Source organism: Sitophilus oryzae, unplaced genomic scaffold, assembly GCF_002938485.1.
Source record: "Sitophilus oryzae breed Bouriz unplaced genomic scaffold, Soryzae_2.0 scaffold_1801_pilon_pilon, whole genome shotgun sequence".
Lineage (NCBI taxonomy): Eukaryota > Metazoa > Arthropoda > Insecta > Coleoptera > Curculionidae > Sitophilus > Sitophilus oryzae.
The window spans coordinates 556045-577295 of record NW_022146504.1 but is presented as its reverse complement, the minus strand read 5'-3'; the positions used below and the strand labels follow the sequence as shown (position 1 = coordinate 577295).

General features: G+C 33.1%; 1 protein-coding gene across 2 annotated transcripts in view; it reads left to right on the top strand.

Moving 5' to 3' along the window:
• The window catches only part of LOC115883012 (insulin-like growth factor 2 mRNA-binding protein 1), a 221651-nt gene that overhangs the window by 13879 nt on the left and 186521 nt on the right, over positions 1-21251 (top strand). For both annotated transcript variants that reach the window (XM_030901285.1, XM_030901284.1), the window contains exon 3: positions 12458-12502. In XM_030901285.1, coding sequence (XP_030757145.1) covers positions 12458-12502 — 45 coding nt within the window. The remainder of the gene's footprint in view (positions 1-12457; positions 12503-21251) is intronic.

The following is a 21251-nucleotide window of genomic DNA, read 5'->3' as shown; positions in this document are numbered from 1 at the left end:
TATTAATATATTTTTGGTGTGGTTTATATCTTTGTTTAGTTAATTATTATTATTATTGTTTTTGCCCTGTCATATAAACTTTTTATAACAAAAAAAAGGTGTGAATGTCTTGACATATTTTAATAATGTGTTAAATTTTAGGATAGGAATAACTTTCAGCAGGTTTTCATATTAACGGTGAATACGGCTGTAATTAAGATAAAAATATTCATTTCTGATTTAATATCAAAATTAAATCGTGTAATGCACCGTCTCCTGTAACATATCAGGCTGCTAGTTGTCCGGCACTAATCCAACACGTACAACTTGAATGGAAGTAGGGGAGAGTTGGGCCTCCAATAATCTTGCACCTGTAATTAGTACAATCTTTAATTTATAACAAGAAAATATTTTAAAAATGATATAAGAAAGTATTTTAAAAATTAAAATTTAATTAAAATATTTTAAAAATGATATAAAGACAATATTTTAAAAATGATATAGAAATGATATATTGGATAGTAGATAGTACAAAACATAGAAAGTATTGTATTGATAAACTCGTAAACTCGACTATTAATCTTAGTCTACTGTGCTTCGTTCTGATAAAGTTATGTCCTTATTAATAACCGTCTAATAAAGTCTAATAAAAATTAGTGTTTGCGAAAATAATAACGTGTTGTGCCCCCAAAATCGAACAGCATTGACAATCTCTCACCAATTTTACATCGATAACCTGAAATTGTATGCAAGAGGAGAAAGACAGATTACCTAGCTTCTTGAAAGGGTCTCCCTGTTCTCCAAAGATATGGAGTTTGGCCTGGATAAATGCGCTTCCATAAACATCCGCAAAGGAAAACTGCAAGAAGCCCAAGCGCTTAAGCTCATCGACGGAATGGAAATACAGAGCCTAAGCCATGAAATGCAGTACAAATAATTGGCTGTACTTCAACTTATTGAAATAAATACAAGCAGAGCCCGTAAAGCGTTCACACAGAAACTAAACGGTCGAATAATAAAGATAATGGCTACCAAATTAAATTCTAAAAATAAGATACAAGCACTAATTTATACATTCATGGGCATTCCCTGTAATTATGTATACATTTGATATTGTAAAGTGGTCCACGACGTCACTAAAACAGCTAGATACCAGCATTAGTGTATTACTTACGAAACATGGAATGCACCCTCCAAGGTCTTTGTAGTTCTATAGCTAGGTCTAGGTCTTTTTAGTTCTAGTCTAGTTCTATAGGTCGACTTTCTATGTTTCCCCGACGCGACAGGAAGGCGGCTGAGGGCTCCTAAACCTAGAAGAAATAGCCGCCACAGAGGAGAAAAAATTAAAAAGGTACTCTTTTTTTAACACTCCCAGCATGACGTTCATCGTTTGATATACACTCTGGGGACTGCGCATTCTGTCTTTGATGAAAGGAAAGCGCCCCCGTTAAAAGAGAACATACAAAAATGCACTGTTGAGACGGAAAACTGTAGGAGATGCAACTCAGCGATTAAATTTATTCAGCATATTACCGGCTGCTCAACTATCTACCTGTGGCTCGGTTACCTGTTCCCAGAGACAGAAAGATTCCTGCATGCCATCTGGGACCAAGTGATCCTTACAAGATTATATATTATAAAGATCATATATTATAAAGAACATACAAAAATGCACTGTTGAGACGGAAAACTGTAGGAGATGCAACTCAGCGATTAAATTTATTCAGCATATTACCGGCTGCTCAACACTGCCCCCCGAGAATATCTGGCTAGGCATGACATGGTCGGTAGGTCCTCCACCAGGGAATTTATAAAAACTTTGGGTTATTACAGTCCCTAAAACCTTCTTATAAATACACACCACTATTTAAGCAGCAAACATCCTCCAAAAGCATTTACTGGGATACAACAATACAAACAGTTAATCTTCTCCAGCACAACCGCCTTAATATTGTGATGATTGACAAAACTGAAGAGGTGGGATTTATTATTGACGTCGCTGTGCCGTTGGACGAGAATCTACAATACTTACCTGGATAAGATCTCTAAATACGAAGACCTTGTCCTACTAGATCTATTCGTAATATCGGCCTGTATCAACGAAATTTTACGATTAACCTAAAAAGACTAAATTTCGTATACCACTCTTACTTCATTGAATGTCAGAAGACAAAAAGTAATCTTTAAGTTTGTTACAAGTTGGCGCATGAAAATAAAGACTCGAGACTCCCCAAGGATGTCACAAATTTCCAGGCGGAATTAACAACAATCCACTATTGTATAGAAGGAATAACAATCATGAGAGGTGATCGATACGAAGTGTTCAGACTGGTCATCGAGGGCAAAATTGAGGGCAGGAGATCAGTGGGAAGAAGGCAAAACTCCTGGCTTAAGGATCTGCGTCGTTGGTTCGGAAGAACATCGATCGAAATTTTCAGAGGTGCGGTTTCACGCACCATCATAGCCAGTTGGATCGCCAACCTCCGAAGGGAGACGGCGGCCTAAGAAGAAGAATAACAAGGCAGCAAAGAACACATCGTTCGGTGGCCATCTTCACAGACAGCTAAGCAGCGCTAAAGGCACTTTGTTCTACAGAGATCAATTCTAGGTTAATGTGGGATTGTGTTTGTATGCTCTAAATACTTTGGGTGAGCGTAGCAATGTTACCTTAGCCTGGGTACGATGGTCACAAGGGTAATAAAAAGGCAGATGAAATGGCTAAACAAGGCTCATCAATGCTATTCATGGGCCCAGAACACTTTTCCGGATTGCAAAAACAGTCAGGAGAATGGTCACAACCAAACGATGTGGAGAAACTCACCAGGGCAGAGGCAAAAGGCGAAAAAGTTCATAGTAGAATTTTCGCCAAAATTCACGGCAGACCTGATGAGCAAAGACAAAAAGACAGTTAAAGCTGTAGTGGGTCTACTAACAGGGTATTGTAAGTTGAATAGGTATCTAAGCTAAAAAAGGATGGAACATATTTTTTGTCGGTGCGACAACCTGGCAAATGTGAGGTTCTCGGTAATAGGCAATTATAGAGAGACCACTAATAGAGAGTATAAGACACCACTAATAGATAGCTCTATGAAGGTTCAGTCGTTCAGTCCATTGCCATGGAGCTACATGAAGGGTATCTAAGTTTCTAGACTTTTTGAAAAGGATAGAACTTTAAACCTAAGGATCAGAAGAGAACCACAATAGATCTGAAAAGGGTAATTTTAAACACTCGCAATTAAAGTCGGTAGAGACTTTGATTCAAGTTTAAACTTAAACTTTGTTAATATATCGCATATAGAGTGTATAGTTTTTTGAGATATGTATATACAGACGCAGGGAATAATCAAAGGCGCGGTATTATCCAATGCTCCCCTAAATATTCTTCTTGCCACGGGTCACTGTTGCGAATTGGCCGTTCCACTACGTGGGCCAATTTTTGGGCGCATCTGCGCGAACAAGAACAGTCAGCGTTCGTACGACGAAGTAGCAGGTGGCCGTCAATGTTTTCTTTTTAGTTAGATACTAGTTTGGATAATAGTTATTAACGAAATGCGTTTCTAATCTTAGTCTGTCGGCGTGTGTCTAGATAGAGACAGGAATACATTAGACTAGTTAATTATCAGAGAAACAGCTTTTAAACAGTATTCCTGGAAGTCAATCTGTTTTTATAGAGCGTGGTGGCAAGAAATCATTAACCTTTTAATTTATTTTTGATTTGTACTAGATTGTGGAAGTTTATTTAAATTGCTGTTTTTTGAAGGACATTCGATTGTATACAACACGAAATAAAAATAATGGAGTTTTTACAATCATATACAAATATACAGGGTCCGGCAATAGTGCGTCGGGCATCTGTAGCTCCTAGAATAAAAAAAATCTTGAGAAGTTTGTTTAAGTGCAAACCTGAAGTATGTTCGAGGATGTATTTCAGGAAAATATTTTGACTTCTATAAAGTGGCTCAAAAAGAGTGAGTGAATCGTGATGATCTTTTTAAATGGAACACCCTGTATATTATTGCATTTTTGGCTTCCTTTCAGATCACTTTTCATTATCTTAAGATATGAGTCAATTCGTTTCGATAATTTCAGAGATATTAATAAATAAATAAAAAATAAATATTTTTAACCTTCCTTAAAAAATTATTACAAATGCAAAAACTCCTCCTGAAATCAAACCTATATTAGGTATTTACTTTAGATGGTCTATACTTTTATTTTACTATTACTTACTTATACTTATACCTTTCAGATAAACCATATACGAAAATGTCAAAAGTTGACATATATGATCTTGTTATGATGTTGACATATATGATGTTATGTAATATCAAAAGTTAACATATATGTGTATATGACCGGGTGCGTCTCAAAACTGGTTCACCCCTATAAGTTTTTTATTTTTTTAGATAAAAAAACGAGATATGGTATGTTAGTATATGACATAAATTAGGATTGATTGACGTATTCAATTGTTTTCGATCACTTTACACAGGAAATGACTACAACTTTTAATATTTAAATGGCACCCTCGGTATATTTCTACTTTATTTTATAGAAAATGACACTGTGAATAGAATGACATATCAATATGTCAACTATTGACATTTCCGAATATGGTTTATTTGGAATTGCAACATGCGATTCATAACGACAATTTGTCTCGAAATACCAAGTGTGTGGTACCAAATTATTCGTTAAAAAATGCTTTGGTTTGGCTTGGAGCCACCCTCGTTCCATTTAAAAAAATTGAGATATGATTAAAAATACGTTTTGAGCATCTTTTAATCGGCCAAGACTATAAAAACATTCGATGATCAAAATTTTCCAAGGCTCCTTTATTAAAAATTAGTGTTTTTAGCACAGCTATGGTACTCTAGATTGAAATTTAAAATACAATTTTGTTTTAAGCCCAAATGTCAAAAGTTGACATATGATATGTCATTCTATTCGAAGTGTCATTTTCTATTCCTATCAAATAAAGTAAAAAAATACCGAGGTTGCTGTTTAAATATCAAAACTTGTAGTCATTTCCGGTGAAACAGGAAGTGACCGAAAACCACTGAATACGTCAATCAATCCTAATTTATCAACTAGTCATATACTAACATACCAAATCTCGTTTTTTGATCCGAAAAATTAAAAAAATTATAGGGTTGAGCCGTTTCTGAGACGCACCCGGTATACAGGGTGGGTCTTAAATATGTGCAAATATTTTTAGGGTGGTATATTTCGGCCCCAGAAACACGATTATGAGTTTTTTTTGCGAAAAAAATTGAAAATTTGGAATTTTTTGAAAAAAAATTTGGAATTTTTTTTGGTTCAAAAACATAAATTCCTTGATAATATGGCGACATAGGTAGTAGATTAAATTTGCACAAAAGAAAATTCTGAAAAGATCCAGTGGTTCTCAAAATTTTATCAAAAAGTAATTTTTTTAAATTTTCAAATTAAAATAACTCAGATATTTTGGATTTATTCTGAAAAACAGTAAATAGAAAATATATTTTTTTTACATTTATAAGATCTACCAGCCCTGAAAATATTTGCACCTATTTAAGACTCACCTAGTTTCCATAAAGGCTTTTGGAAATTCCCGACAAGTGCACTCAGAAATCCGGACAAAACCCGGACAAATGAACTCCGGACAAAATCCATGTGAAGTTGCACATCGCAAAAAAATCTATAAATTTATTTATGAACTTTTATAAGACATTTACGTATTATTTGTAATAGCCTCGGAATCAACAAAATATAAATTAAAAAAACAGGAGTGCACCAAAAGCGAAAAATTTTAGCGCCAAGGTATAAAAATGAGTACTTTCGAACATGCGTCGGTTAAGAGGTCGGTTAAGTAGAGCTGTAGCATCGCAGAGATTATTCAACAAAATAACTGATAAATTAATTCAACTGTAACTGTAAAATATTTTACTAAATTAATTTGTTTTTGCGCTCAGGTTTCCCAGATACTTTTCCAAATCCGGGCCGGGCCGCCACGTACACTTTAAAAATCCGGACATGTCCGGGTAAATCCGGAAGTATGAAAACCCTAGACTCACCCTATATATAAACGAAATGTTGTAGAAAGAAAATATTTTATGGGTATATGTAGAGAGGCAATGTGCATAATTTAAAATTATTTTCAAATGTACAGGGTGTGTCAGAACTAAGATCCATACCAAAGTTATATTCTTATGGAACACACCCAGTATTTTATTTCATTTTTGCATTCTTAGGTATAAAATAAGGCATATATTATAAGGGTTTAATATGTTTAAATGCTTTGGTTTTTGAGATATTTAAAGATATTTAAATATGCATGCCATAATATAGAATAGATTATTAACACCCTGTACATTACTTTTCAGAATTAACTCTTGTGCTGAGTTTAAAGGTAGAGAAATAAACTTTACTGAAAAATGTTATTACTTCCTTAAATTTATACAGGAGTACCAAAAATTCCTGACCTATTTTAAGGATTTATTTTATTAAAAACTTCGTTATTTCAAACGCAACACCCTGTATTTTTTAAAATGAATCGAAGCAGATTCAAATGCTCTTTCAAACTATATTAGGGTTTCCTATACTTATTTAGCTCAGATTTTGAATAGAAAGCAATTTTTCGATAAAATGGTAATCAAGATGGCTGGTGTCGTCGTGGCAATTTGCTAGTGACAGTAGCTATTTTCAAAATCGACATTAGTTTATGGACTTTGTTTAAATTTATAACAGTTTACTTTTATTTAATTCACCTACAATAGTTTAATAAGTAAGTATTTATTATTTTATGAAGAAAAATAAAGTAGTTCTCTGATTTATATTACGATAACTTGTAGATGTATTGGTTTTTCTATAAAAGAAACAATTTAGGCAAATTCATTTTATTCACTTCCAGTGACAGGTTTCTGTCTTATGGGTTTTTGATATACCACACTCGACGAAATAGGAAAAGTAGTTTTTCAAATGAACGGTCCTGAAAAAAATTCCTATTTGGATATCTTTGATCGTAAAAACTTCAGGCCAACCAGCAATAATTATTGTCCTCACAAAATAAATTCACTAGTAAAATGGCCATTCCTTCCGCCAGCAGATACTGCATCATTTTTTTTGATGAAATAATAAATACTTACTTATTAACATTATTGTAGGTAAATTAAATGAAAATAACCTGTTATAAATTTAAAAAAAGTCCATAAATTAAAGTCGATTTTGAAAAAAGCTACTGTCACTAGAATATTGCCATGGCGACACCAGCCATCTTGATTACAGTTCTATCGAAAAAATAGCTTTTTATTCAAAATCTGAGCCAGATAGGAAACCCAAATATTGTTTAAAAAAGATGCTTCGATTTATTTAAAAAAATACATACTGTTACATTTGAAATGACGAAATTTTATGAAAAATAAATATTTAAAATAGACCAGCAATTTTTGCCCCTTTATACATTTAAGGAAGCAATTAAATTTTTTAGTAAAGATTATTTCTCTGACTAGAAAGTTATCACAAGAATCAATTCTGAAAAGTAATGTACAGGGTGGTCGAAATTGGTCTGTTTTAACAGAGAAAACCTATTTCCTGACTAGATAGAGCAAAACCGACATAGATATCATTGGCTCGATTTCTGAGAAACCTTTAATGGCGTAAACTGTCTGTTGATATTTTCATTGCCAACTGAGATACGGGGTCTTTTTGAATTTTTTACCATTTGGAAAATTGCCCGTAACTGTATTTCGCGGAATAATAAAATTCTGTAAAAACGTTCTTAACATTTTTAAGCACAATCCAGTGGCGTACTCAATTTTTTTCTATACTTGCTCTTTTTGACAGAAATAATAAAAAATATAATTTTTTAAATGGACATCATAGTTGGCTATTAACTTAAAAAAATGCTGGCGTTTAACCCTTTCCAACGATATAAAGTTATGTGTATTTATTTCTAAGAATGAGAAAAATATTAGGTTTTTTATCTTTGTATCGAAGCGGGCCTTGGTTTTGTGTTGACCTATTGTCTAATTATTTTTTATCACAATTTAATTTTCTATATTATTATTTATCTGCATAATTAAAAACTTTTGAAAAGGTAAATCAACATTCTATATTAGTATTACCAGTTACGATTAAAACACCAAGTTACAACTGAACTATTAAATGGAGAATTTAGAGAGAATTGGGTTGGAACAAGGTGCCCATATCTTGGCCTGCTAGGTCCTGCGATTTAACTCCTTTCAACTTTTTTATGGGGGGAATTAAAAGACCTTATGTACAGGGTGAGTTTCCTACGATGTTCTCTATGGGCATCTCGGAAACTACTGGAGATAGAGAGTCGGTTAAATAGGGAAAGAATTGCAGTTTTGTGGGGTCATAAATATGCACCTTTCAGATTTTTGAAAAAGTTCATGGCTTACTAGATATTTCGAAAAAAACAAATTTTGGCTATTTTAAAAATTGTCCCTAATTCCATTACAATACATTTTAGACAAAAAGTGTTCAGATAAAAGTTGTAGATAATCACATTCCTAATGAGTCTGTGTTCTCCGATTATTCATAAAACCTGTCATTTTTGACATATGACACAAACATAAGTTTTTTTTTAAATGGAAACCATAGTTGGCTATGACTTCATAAAAAGCGCCATTTCACAAAATTACTGAGTTATAGCCAATTCTTATCTTTCTTGACTAATTTCACTTAGTTAGCCATGGAAACAAGTTCAATCGTTGTTGCTCTCAGAAATGTGAAATTGTGTCACATCCAATCTTTGTAAATTAAAATAAACAAAAATTGTAAATAAAAATTTTTCAAATGAAGAAAAGCGTGTAGGATTATTGGTTCAACTTTTCTTGGCCATACAGGATACGTTGACCGGTGAAAGTTACTTACGTTTTTAGAGAACGGTTTTCAGTGGTGTTCAAATTTTGTTGTGATTTATAACTTATAAAAAGACAAAATATGTTATTAAACGGCTCTTTACAATTTAGATTATACAAACTAAAACTCAAAAAAATAATATCACTACGTACTCTTTAAGTTATTTTAGAAAATGTTTAAAAAATCCGCAATTATTTTGAGTACATAAATGCATCTTTTTAAAACTGAATTTCTAGCTATTGTCACAGAACGACCGGTCGACATAATTAAACTTCTCCTGTTTCGCCTCTTCGAGTGCCTCTCTTAATTCATAAGTTTTTTTGTAAACCTTGTTGTTAACCATACCGCATAAAAAAATCTAAAATGGATAGGTCACACCCCCCTGAGTCTATATAATTATGATATAAATAATTTTTTAAATAACATTTCTCTCATTGTGGGGGTGAGGGTTGGTGCGTCATAATGAAAGTCATGTTGGAACCACTGTATTAATGCGCGAGTATCTAAATTTAACTTTTCTAACATGTCTTGAAAACCGTTTTCTAGAAAACGTAACGTTCACCGGTCAACGTATCCTCGAAACTATATGGCCAAGAAAAGTTGAACCAATAATTCTACACGCTGTTCTTCATTTAAAAAACTCTTATTTACAGTTTTTGTTTATGTTAATTTACAAAGATTGGATGTGACAATTTCACATTTCTAAGAGCAACGACGATTGAACTTGTTTCCATGGCTAACTAAGTGAAATTAGTCAAGAAAGATAAGAATTAGTTATAACTCCGTAATTTTGTGAAAGAAACATATTATAGCGTATATCGTTGAAAAGCTTAAAAAACGGCGCTTTTTATGAAGTCATGGCCAACTATGGTTTCTATTTAAAAAAAACATATGTTTGTGTCATATGTCAAAAATGACAGACTTTAGAAAAAATCGGAAAACACAATCTCATTAGGGATGTGATTATCTACAACTTTTATCTGAAAACTTTTTGTCTAAAATAGATTATAATGGAATTAGGGACAATTTTTAAAATAGCCAAAATTTGTTTTTTTTTCGAAATATCTAGTAAGCCATGAACTTTTTCGAAAATCTGAAAAGCGCATATTTATGACCCCACAAAATTGTAATGCTTTCCCCATTTAACTGACTCTCTATCTCGAGTAGTTTCCGAGATACCCATAGAGAACATCGTAGGAAACTCACCCTGTATAAGGGAAGAACCATTGAGACGAGAGAAGGAATAATTGCTGAAGGCTACTAGGCAAGCTTTTGGACTTATTACACCAGTTCGCCTAATCAAAATTGTTGTAACCCTGTGCTCAAAAGATGTTTATTGTGTATTAAACAAGGAGGTGCTCAGTTTGAACATCTTTGATTTTTTTAGAACTATATTCGTCACGCAAAAAAATACGTTTTTTAGTTTTGTTCTTTGCTTATTGTACCGATTTCAGTTGTAATTACTAATACTAATAATTACCATTACTACTAATAGAATCTTAATTTACCTTTTCAAAAGTCTTTAATTATGCAGATAAATAATAATATAGAATATTAAAGTGTGATAAAAAATAATTAGACAAATAGGTCAACACAAAATCAAAGCCCGCTTCGATACAAAGATAAAAAAACCTAATAATTCTTTCATTCTTAGAAATAGATATCTATAACTTTATATCATTGGAAAGGGTTAAATGCCAGCATCTTTTTAAATTCATAGCCAACTATGATTTCTATTCAAAAAATTATATTTTTTATTATTTCTGACAAAAAGAGCAAGCATAGAAAAAAACTGAGTATGCCACTGGGTTGTGCTTAAAAAAGTGCCTTAAGAACGTTTTTACAGAATTTTATAATTCCGCGAAATAAAAAAATTATGGGCAATTTTCAAAATGGTAAAAAATTGAAAAAGACCCCGTATCTCTGTTGGCAGTGAAAATATCAACAGGCGGTTTACGCCATAAAACGCACCTCGGAAATCGAGCCCATGACATCTATGTCGGTTTTGCTCTATCAAGTCAGGAAATAGGTTTTCTCTGTTAAAACAGAAAAATTTCGACCACCCTGTACAGGGTGTTGACATTTTTTTTTATTATAGGATGCATATTTAAATATCTTTAATCGCAAAAACCAAAGCTTTTAGACATATTAAATCCTTATAATAAACATCTTATTTTATGTCCAAGAATCCAAAAATTAAATAAAATACCGGGTGTTCCATAAAAAAAATATAACTTTGGTATGGATATTAGTTCTGACACACCGCGTATATTTCAAAATAATTTTAAATTATATACATTGCCTTCCCACATATACCCATAACATGTTTTGTTTCTACATCTTTCCGTTTTCGTATAATCAACAGAGGCGAATGAGGTGCGCCACCCTGTATATTTAACTAGCGTGTACCCGCGACTTCATTCGCGTCGAATTAATCATTTGTAATGGTGATGATAAAGCAAAGCAAGAATTTCCATTAACATACAAACTGGATGAAATTTTCTCACATTTATGTCAGCATGAGAAAAAAACAATATGGCGATATTATTATATAACTTGGTAATATTTGAGGGGTAGTTTCATCTCGTTGGAATTTGACTTTCGAAAAATCCGTTTGCCAAAAATAAACTTTTTACGTCAAGCAGTTTAAGCAGAATCGTGGTTAATCAGTTACCCAACTTTTTGGAACACCCTGTATGGTTTTTTTAAAAAAAATTCAAAATATGTAAAAAACAAAATAAATTATGGGTGTCCAAGCATTTTCCCGAAAGACTAACCGTTTTTTAAATAACAAATACCTATTGTAATATTTGAGGGGCGTTTTCACCCTCTTGGAATTTGAAATTCGAGAAACCTTTCCTTATCGAACCTCTACACCCCACAGTCAATCCGTTTGCCAAAAATCAGCTTTAAACGTCAAGCAGTTTAAGCAGAATCGTGATTACTCAATGGTCATATTTTATGAAACACCCTGTATAAATTTTTAAAAAATCTTAAAATATGTAAAACAACAAAATAAAATATCACCGGCATTTAAATAAAAAATATTATAATATTTGAGGGGTGGTTTCACCCCCTGAGAATTCGAGTTTCGAAAAATCCCTTCTTATCGAACCTCTATGCCCTTTATGTACCCCTACTCTAAGTCAATCCGTTTTCCAAAAATCAGCTTTTTATGTCAAGCGCTTTAAGCAGGATCGTGATTAATCAATGACCAGATTTTTCGAAGCACCCTGTAAACATTTTTAAAAAATCTTCAAATATGTAAAAAAACAAAATAAAATATATGTGTTTAAGCGTTTTTTCGTAAACTTGACCGTTTTTTAAATAAAAAATATTGTAATATTTGAGGGGTGGTCTCACCCCATTGAAACTGAAATTTCGAAAAATCCCTTCTTATCGAACCTCTACACCCTAGAATCAACCTGTATGCCAAAATTGAGCTTCTTACGTTGAGTGGTTTGAGCAGGATCGTGATTAATCAGTGTGTCAGTCTCTTAAGGATTTTATATATCAGTGTGATATTAGTATAGATTAAGTATACATTTTCCGCATGATTAATGGCACTTTCAATTAAATAATATCTGTAATTATTAACATTTTTCTCTTCTAGGAGTTTTCCTGATACGCCGCCGATGCAAGTGGGAAATGTCTGGATGTAAGTTCAAATTTCTTTATTTCAAATTAATAAATTTTAAATAATCCTTCATCCAAATTATTAATTACTGTGTCAAAAATATGAAACATTAAAGCCTATATTAAAAATAATAGAGTTAAACGAAAATACTCGCATATTTATTTTCAAAAATTGCAGCAAAAGATAATGATTTTGTAAAAGATGTTTCTATGAGTCTCCGTGTGTATTACACTTTACCTGATTGCTACCTATTACTACTTCATTTTATTATCTCATCTCACCATCAACAAATATAAATTTAATAATATTGATATATGTTATTCGAGATAAAAGAGCAGCCGATGGTAAAAAATGCGGTTTCCCATTTTTCGTTTAAATTTTCGTTTCGTGTAATCTCATGAACTGTTTAGTATCACGTCTAGACAGAAAAGGTAGGCAACATAATTTTGGCGAATAAAAAACGCACATGAACGAGCTGGCCGGGCGGGCGGGCGGGCGGTTCAACGGTCGGCTAGGGTCGATCGCCGCCGATGGCTAAATCCTTTTAAATCTCCCACCCTTTAGAGAATTTTAAAAATTAATTCAAATAGTATCGAATACCAGCTCTAATCGAAATGTGTTTCAAAGTCACGTTCAAAGGAAGCTGTAAAATTAAAATTGAAAAATTGATAAGTTCGAAATACGCTGAAATATTAATAACCAGTAGCGGTGAAAAAACAATTCAGTACTCTCTAATAAACTCTAAGGATAGAGATATACAATATGTCCCCGGGTTGTCTTTACAAGAGGAAAAGCTTTTTTATTATTGACGTTTTGAAAAAAAATCAAAGAATGAAACCGAAATTATATTACCAGAAAATTATATCATTAGAAACGCCTTTTGATTTTTAGGTCAACATTTTTTATGAAGAATGTATTTTTCTCACAATGCCAATAACAAAAAAGTTTTTCCTCTTGTACAGACAATCCGGGACATACTCTACGTGCCCCATAAATTTAAAAAAAACGAGTAGCTTCGGACATATTTGATCTAAAAGTTTTTGCACTTTTTTCATATATGAATATGAATAAATAAAGTTATATAAGAATTATAAATGGTTATTTTCCCCTTTTATAGTTATGATGTAAAACAGAAAAATCTGAAAATTAAAAAAAACACTTTTTGCCAAATCTTGGGTAACATAAATATTGATTGCAGCTTCTACATCGGTAATAAAAAAATTGGCGTCGGGAGGCACGTATAGCCGCCCATACTAAAATATGTTAATAAAAAGTTGGTAGAGGCAGCTCTTTTAGTTTCAAAGTAAAGGAATTTTTCCAACTTTGGTCCGCGGTTATTTCCCCTATCCGCCACCTGGGGTCGCGTCCGATGGGAGTTTGGAGTTCTCCACACGGATTTTCTCAAAAACGGATTACGGAAACACGGAATATCTCAAAAACTGCGACTTTAACTGATTTTGATGTTATTACAAATTTTGTTGCAAATATTATTCCTAATCTTATATTGCAAACCGCGTTTCGCTAGCTAGTGTAATTTTGGAGTTACGATTTTTTAAAATTTTTAACCTCCTCCCATACCCCCTTACCAACCCCCCACCCCCACCAAAAACTAATGACCAGATTCTCGGGTGCCACAGTGTTTTTGTGCCAAATTTGGTTAAAATCGGTTTAGCGGTTTTTCAGTTATCGTGTTACAGACAAACGGACAGACAGACAGACACCATGAAAATATTTTGTATTTAGGTCATTTATGACCTAAATAACTCATTTTGAGTGAAATTAAAGAAACTTTTTTTGCCGCTCTTAATAGCCTACCATACCTGTTGGTAAAAAAATTGCAGTAGGTAGATACCCCTCAGCAAAACTTGAACTCGATCCAATGTTTTTCAATTAATTAATGATCCTAACAAATGTAAGTCATCTATAAGACATCTTATACCCCCAAACCAAAATTTAGTATCTACGACAAAGTTGATTTAGTTCTTTAAAGTCCTTCTCACTAGAGTTTGCAAAATCGCCGGCGCCGGTTTAGTGTGTGAGAGGAGTTGGAAAGCTATTGAGTGGCCAAGAAATACCATCCAGCAAAATTTGAGCCCTCGGCTATAATAGATAAATTTGACTAATCGCAGAAAATATTAACCTCTTAGAATTCAGAATTCAGCTCTTAGATATTAAAAGAAAAAACCGCATTGTTGCATTTCTACTCCTTTCGGGTGCATCGATCGACATGCCAAATTTGGTCACAATCCACCGGTAGATAAATATCCACCAAACTCCTGATCGTTGCGTACATTTAATGGATAGAACTGATACTTCATCAACATTCTTCTTATCCGCTATCCTTAGTTATACCGGAAAATTATTTTTTTCTTTAATAGGAAATTTGTCATCACGCCCTGTTGAACTTGCAAATGATATACCTGGTCAAAATTTGGAAGGTAGGATAGTGTTTATTTTTGCGGTTATAGTCTTAAAATTGATCCAATTTGGTCGAAATAGGACGCCGTTGACTTTTGGCGTCTCTAACCTCAAAGGTAGATGTCATCATAGCCAGATAAATTATGTAACGTTAATTTAATTATATGCGATATTACATATTACATGACTAAATCTATACCATACTATGACATTATGGCTAGATATTTTGTGATGATGGGATTTTATCACAAACAAAATGTTGTAAAAGTGTCAAAATTTAAACAAGAAACTTATATTAGCATACAGTAGAACAACTTCTCAAAGTTTTATCAGTATCGAAGTCATAATGGGAACAAACACACTTAAGTTTTATATACAGGGTGGGTCTTAATAAGTGCCAATATCTTTAGGTGTAGTATATTTCAACCCCAGAAACAGGATTATGAGGCTTTTTTCGCGATTTTTTTTTAAAAATTTGGAAATTTTTGAAAAAAAAATTCGAAATGTTTTTACTTTTTAGTTAAAAAACATAATTTGTTAATCATATGGCAACATAGGGAGTAGATTAAATTTACAAGAAAGGGAATCCAGAAAAGATTGGAGTGGTTCTCAAAATTTTAGCAAAAAATAATTTTTTTTTGGAAGTTTTCAAAGTAAAATAACTCGGTTATTTTGCATTTATTTGAATTAAAATTTTAGATACATGTACTCAGTGTAATGTACAGACCACAAAATACCAAATCTTAAAAACAATTAAAAAAGTTATCAGGTAATTAAACTGATACTTAATTATTAGTCGGGAAGTTATACTCTAGGAGAGTAAAATGATTTTATTCAACTTTACAATAATAAACCAAATCATTTTTTATCTGGGGTTTGGGATCCTGTTTGATCCCTCACTCGGAGGCCTGGAGCCCATTGCGATATCCCTGTATTATTGTACCAAATCTTACTCTCATTCTTTCTTTGCGTTAAGCACTTCCAGCTCTTTACAAAGTTCCCGATGTCGCTGATGTTGGTTTCTGCTACTTCCTCTAGTTCCTCTAAAAAAAACGCGCTCTAAAGTTTTAAAGCGTCGATATTCCAGTGCCGGACAGTGGCACAGCAGGTGCTTTATGTTTTCTTCTTCCTCTTCGCATTCTCTGCAGTAACCGTCTTTGAAAATATTTCATCTCATGAGGTTTACCCCCGTGGGGTAGTTTCCAGTGACGACACTTTTACTTATTCGTACTACGTTTTTTTGTGATTTAGTAATTGTTTTGAGTCCCCTCTTTGGCGAGTCTGTCCTCTTCTTGGTTGCCATGTGGTGGGCTATTCGGCAGTCCATCACAGTTTTTGATCTTACTATATATCCACGGTGATGCTTCTTAAAGCGGCCAAGTGGTCAGAATGTATCATGATATCTCCTATATTAGCGATTTTCCCTGGTATACAACTGGCCGCTCCCTTTATAACCGTAACCCACCGCTTTCTGCTTGTAGAACATTACAGCCATCCGATAGCCTTAAACATCGTCGGATGTCTAGTTCCTCTGAGAAGATGCCTGTATCTATTCATCCTGAAGTCACGGGAGCATCTGTGTAGACAGCTTTTAGTAGGTAGGCTTTCCCATTTTTCTCTTGTCGGGATGCAAATTCTTATCTTCTCCCCAAAATAATGTTTGGTAAGCATATTGTCCCTTTTCTGATCTAACAGTAGTCTGCATCCACAGATTGGATTCCGTTACTCTTAGGGTACTTAGAGTACATATCCCTTTCTATTAGTCTCGTTAAGTACCATTTCCCACCTCCATAAGTGATGATTGGTCGAACTAGAGACAGAAGTACATCCATTGTACAATGTATGGTTGCAGACCCCATCTTCTTCCAAACATTTTCTTATGTGCATAGAATGCATTTACTCCCTTTAGAGTCTCTTCTTCCGTGTTCTTTTTCCAGGAAAGTAAGTTCCTGTAAGTAAGTTCTAGTTGGCTAAGCCAACTAAAAAGTTTGGCTCCATTAAATATCTATGGTGTTAGCAAGATTCTCATTATTGAGGACTTAAAGAACACAAAGTAGGATTGATACTCGGATTGATAATGTAGAGGTTCCTAACGTTTATGTGTAAAATGTTGATTTTTTTCTATATTGAAAAGTATCTTTATCTTTGCGAAGATCAACAATTCAAGCGTATAACTGAGCTTTAACAATGCATGATAAAACTTTTTCAATTCGGCCATATTATTTCGGAGTTAGTACCCCAAGTAACATTTTAAGTTCCTTTAGGTTATATATTCTCAAGGTTAGTTATATAAAGGTTTAATAAATGTCTCATTGGTGTCTTACAGTGTTTTGAGTTATATAAGTGTAGCGTTTGTTACTTATCACTAATAGTAACCTTGAAATGTTGTTTATCACTTTCCTAATAAAACTACAGGTTCTTGTTACTAAAGGTTTCATAGTAAGGTTTTATAAAGGTGTTCACATCTATTTTATATAACTTCTAATATTAGGTGTTATAAAGGTACGCAAGATATACAATATATAACTAAAGGTGTTATTAAGAACCATTATGTAACCAATAATACTACAAGTTATATAATTGTTACAAGTTATATAATTGTTCCCTCAAATTGTTTTTTGCACCTTTCAAATGATTGCATGGCTTTATATAACCTGTAGTTACCGAATATCAAACCTAATGACATAACCTCAAATTTTTAATATAATCAAAACAAATAATATATTAGCAAGCAAGCAATTCGGTATTATAATGAATAATAAAAAAATAAATTGGACAAAACACAAAAATACATCTACGTTCAAAAGAAAGGTTCTTCAGAATTTAAAAAAAATTAGGAATAATCCAAACCTCATTCAAACTACATCTACCAATATTGAAAGCCAATATGCAAATTTACCATCCACAAGCAGAGATCAGGATCAACCTGAGATATTTCCAACAGAAAGTTGCCAAAACGATCAGGAACAGGAAGATGCCTGGTTAAGACATTCTCGAACATAAGAGAATGAACTTTGCGCTTTAACATTACACATTCTACACTTAAAGAGCTTTTTTCTATAGTCAATTCATTCATAACTGTTCTACCAAAGTACCAAAGCACCCTAGAACTCTTTTGCAAACTCCTACCACTTTAAATATAGATCAAATTGAACCAAAACAGTATTATTTCAATTTTATGAGGTTATGTTTTGTTTTCTGTACATTTTCTGTCAAATTGCTGTAATGTCAAATTTCGTTCACAGGGAGTCGCTACAGTCGACACCACGGGTTACATAAAGGTTTTCTAGGTGACTAAAGGCAGCCATAAACACCCCGGCATTTATAATGGTGATTTGTAATACCTTTAGTTGTACAAAACACTAAAATTGGTGTTTTAAATAACCCAAACTCATTTACGCAACCTTAAGTAACCAAATTTATATAATGGTTGATGAGTATGTTATAGACCCTAAAGTAATATATAGCACTTTAAATATAATGGACGCCATTATTATTGATGTCTTCATTTTTGAGTACAATGAGTATTTCTAAGATAACGTTGAAAACTGGTGCAAAACTATATTTTGGCAAGTTGCCAGTTATTTCTATGTATTAAAAAAGTCGTATGTTCTATTATTTATATTAATAAATTTGACTTTCATTACAAAAATTTTACCATATTTTTTTGTTTATAAAAAAAATCTATTAAATAATTCTGCTTTTAGGGGCGCATGTGTTTTTTCTGGTCTGGATTATCTGCGTAGGACAACTTGGAGCAATAAGATCATATCTGCTTTTTATGTTAAAAAAAAGAGGCAAATATTAAAGTAGTTAGTCAGAAAGAAACAAGTATATTTTCAAAAAACGCGCATGCGCGATATTTCTATGGGACCTTCTCAACACCACTATATAACTATTATATATCATTTTTCAGTTTTATAGCGGTAACTCGATAGGGTATATAAAGGTGTTGAGAAAGTTTTCAGGACTTTGGTTGCACACCTTGAGTGTTAAGGGTTACCATAGGAACAGTTATAAAATGGACCGTTTAGGGCATATAATATAAGTGTTATATAATGGTTACCCATAACTCACGACAACCATTCTAGATGCGTTTAGGTTGTATAATATGGTGTTGGGAAGTTTCCTAACACACTTATAAAACAAAAAATGCTTCTTGGGCCTACTATCTATTATGCATTTCCAGTATTTTCACTATTGGATATCATAAATTTAGAACGGTTTGGTGATTGAATCGTAGTAGAAAGTAAAGAAATATTTTTCAGTTTGAAAAAAATACACAGCTTTAATAAAGCCAAGCCCTCAAGCCATACAAACTCACTTACTTTAAGTCATCAAAATATTAGAGCACAAGTACGAAGAATCTCTGATAAATATGTATTATTTATTCAAGTACTGAGGCTCTTTGAGCTTCTTAGGTGTTTGTTCCTTGATATTTTATATCGGGCTTACTAAATATACTACAAGGTACTACATATTGAAGAGGTACGATTTAATTCGTACTTTTCCCTATTTAATTACTTTCCTCTATTGACCTATAAACAACATATAATTTGACTGCTTATTTTTAGAAGAACAGTTCGAGTAACATTACATACAAGTCGACACTGCTTATATCTATCTTTTAAAAGGTTTCTTTTTATATTTAATACGATATCTGGTTCACCGATTTTTGGACGACCGTATTTAGGTCACGCAGTTAAAGAAACCCTACACAAAAACAAATCGTTCCCCACACTACGAAATTGGACAAAGAGGAGAACTTTCCTTCTCAAATAAGAGTTGGAATCTTAAAGTGAAAGATCTCGTATCCTCGTGGCGGGAACAGTTCGTTTATCGATTGAATACATTCGCGGTTGTACGACCGGACCGGCGCCAGCGCAGCGTATCGTCAGTAGAAGGATTGCCGCTCCTCAGAGTAACAACAAACATAACTTATTACCTTTTAGTATATCAAATACAGGTCGCAATACTTCTTGGACATAGAATTACTACCTTCACAGGACAAAACTTATCGCTATAAGCTTGCTGCATTGGCGTTGAAAAGTAAATCCCATGCAAAAATTGAACTGCCAAAATATTGGCTCCCCAGTTGAGTCTGCAGCGAAGTCGTAAATAGGTATTCTGAATACATGTGTTAAATTTGAACAATTTTGAACAAGCCGTTTATAACCAAAAATGCATTTATTTTTAAATTAAAACTGAACAGGTAACAATGTAAAACCAGACAAATGTCAACATATCTTAAGTTGTCAACCTATGATGCAATTAAATGCAATTTGTTGTGCTGTCTAAGTTACTATGTTATAGTACCTACGACTAGTTTGCCTGATTTATATAACAAAAATGCATATCAAGAATGAATGCATTTTTGTTATATATAAGGAAAGCAATGAACTTATTTTGATTCCAAAAAAAACGTAGTAGTTCTATGTCCACGGAATATTGAGACACTATGTATATAAAAATGAATTGCACCAAAATAGGTATTCCACAGATTTAATTAAAGTATTTATGGAGAAAAGTAACAAACAGAAGAAGTTAAACAAACAAGACAACCATGAATAAACAGCAAAAACAAAAAAATTGTTGGAAACAGGCGAGATGAAAATCAACCGCAAAATCACAGGTAAAACGCTGCTAGATAGAGAAGGAAGCGACAATATAAGGCAAACATGCAAGGTGGATAGCATTAATGAATGGGTATTGAGCAGAACACGCGAATGGAATGAATATATAAGCCGAATGGACGAGGGAAGAATAATAAAATCAGCTCTAGATAAATCACCAATGGGAAGAAGAAGCACGGGAAAGCCAAGAAAAAGTTGGTGTGATAACCTTACCATCGATTGAAATTGTAGGCATGATGTGAAGAATGAACAGGTAATCTGCCTAATATAGAGTAATATAGAGTAAGAAGAAGGAGGAGTTTTTGGTTTAAATAAATAGTGTTGTGAAGCTTAAAAATGTTTACTTAGAGACCTTGCAGTCGAACATTATTCTTTTTAAAACCTCTTTTAGTGCGAAATGTACAAAATAGTTTACTAGCCGTAAAAAAACTCATCGCAACTTTATTAGAATATTTTCAACGGGAAAGCGGTAGTAATGGCCCGTTATGTCCCTTAAGTGCTGTTCAGAAGGTGAGTTTTGTTTATGTAAATAAGTGTTTATATATCTATAATTAGTTTATTTTTGTTTCCTAAAATATTGATTAGAAGAAAATATATAAAAGTGGGCAACGCTGTGCCGGTCAAGCTTAATCACGTGACTAAAAGTTTATTTGGTATCAACTGTAGTGATAGTAACGAGTAAAAACGAGACCGACATAAACTTTCCTGGATTGATAGAG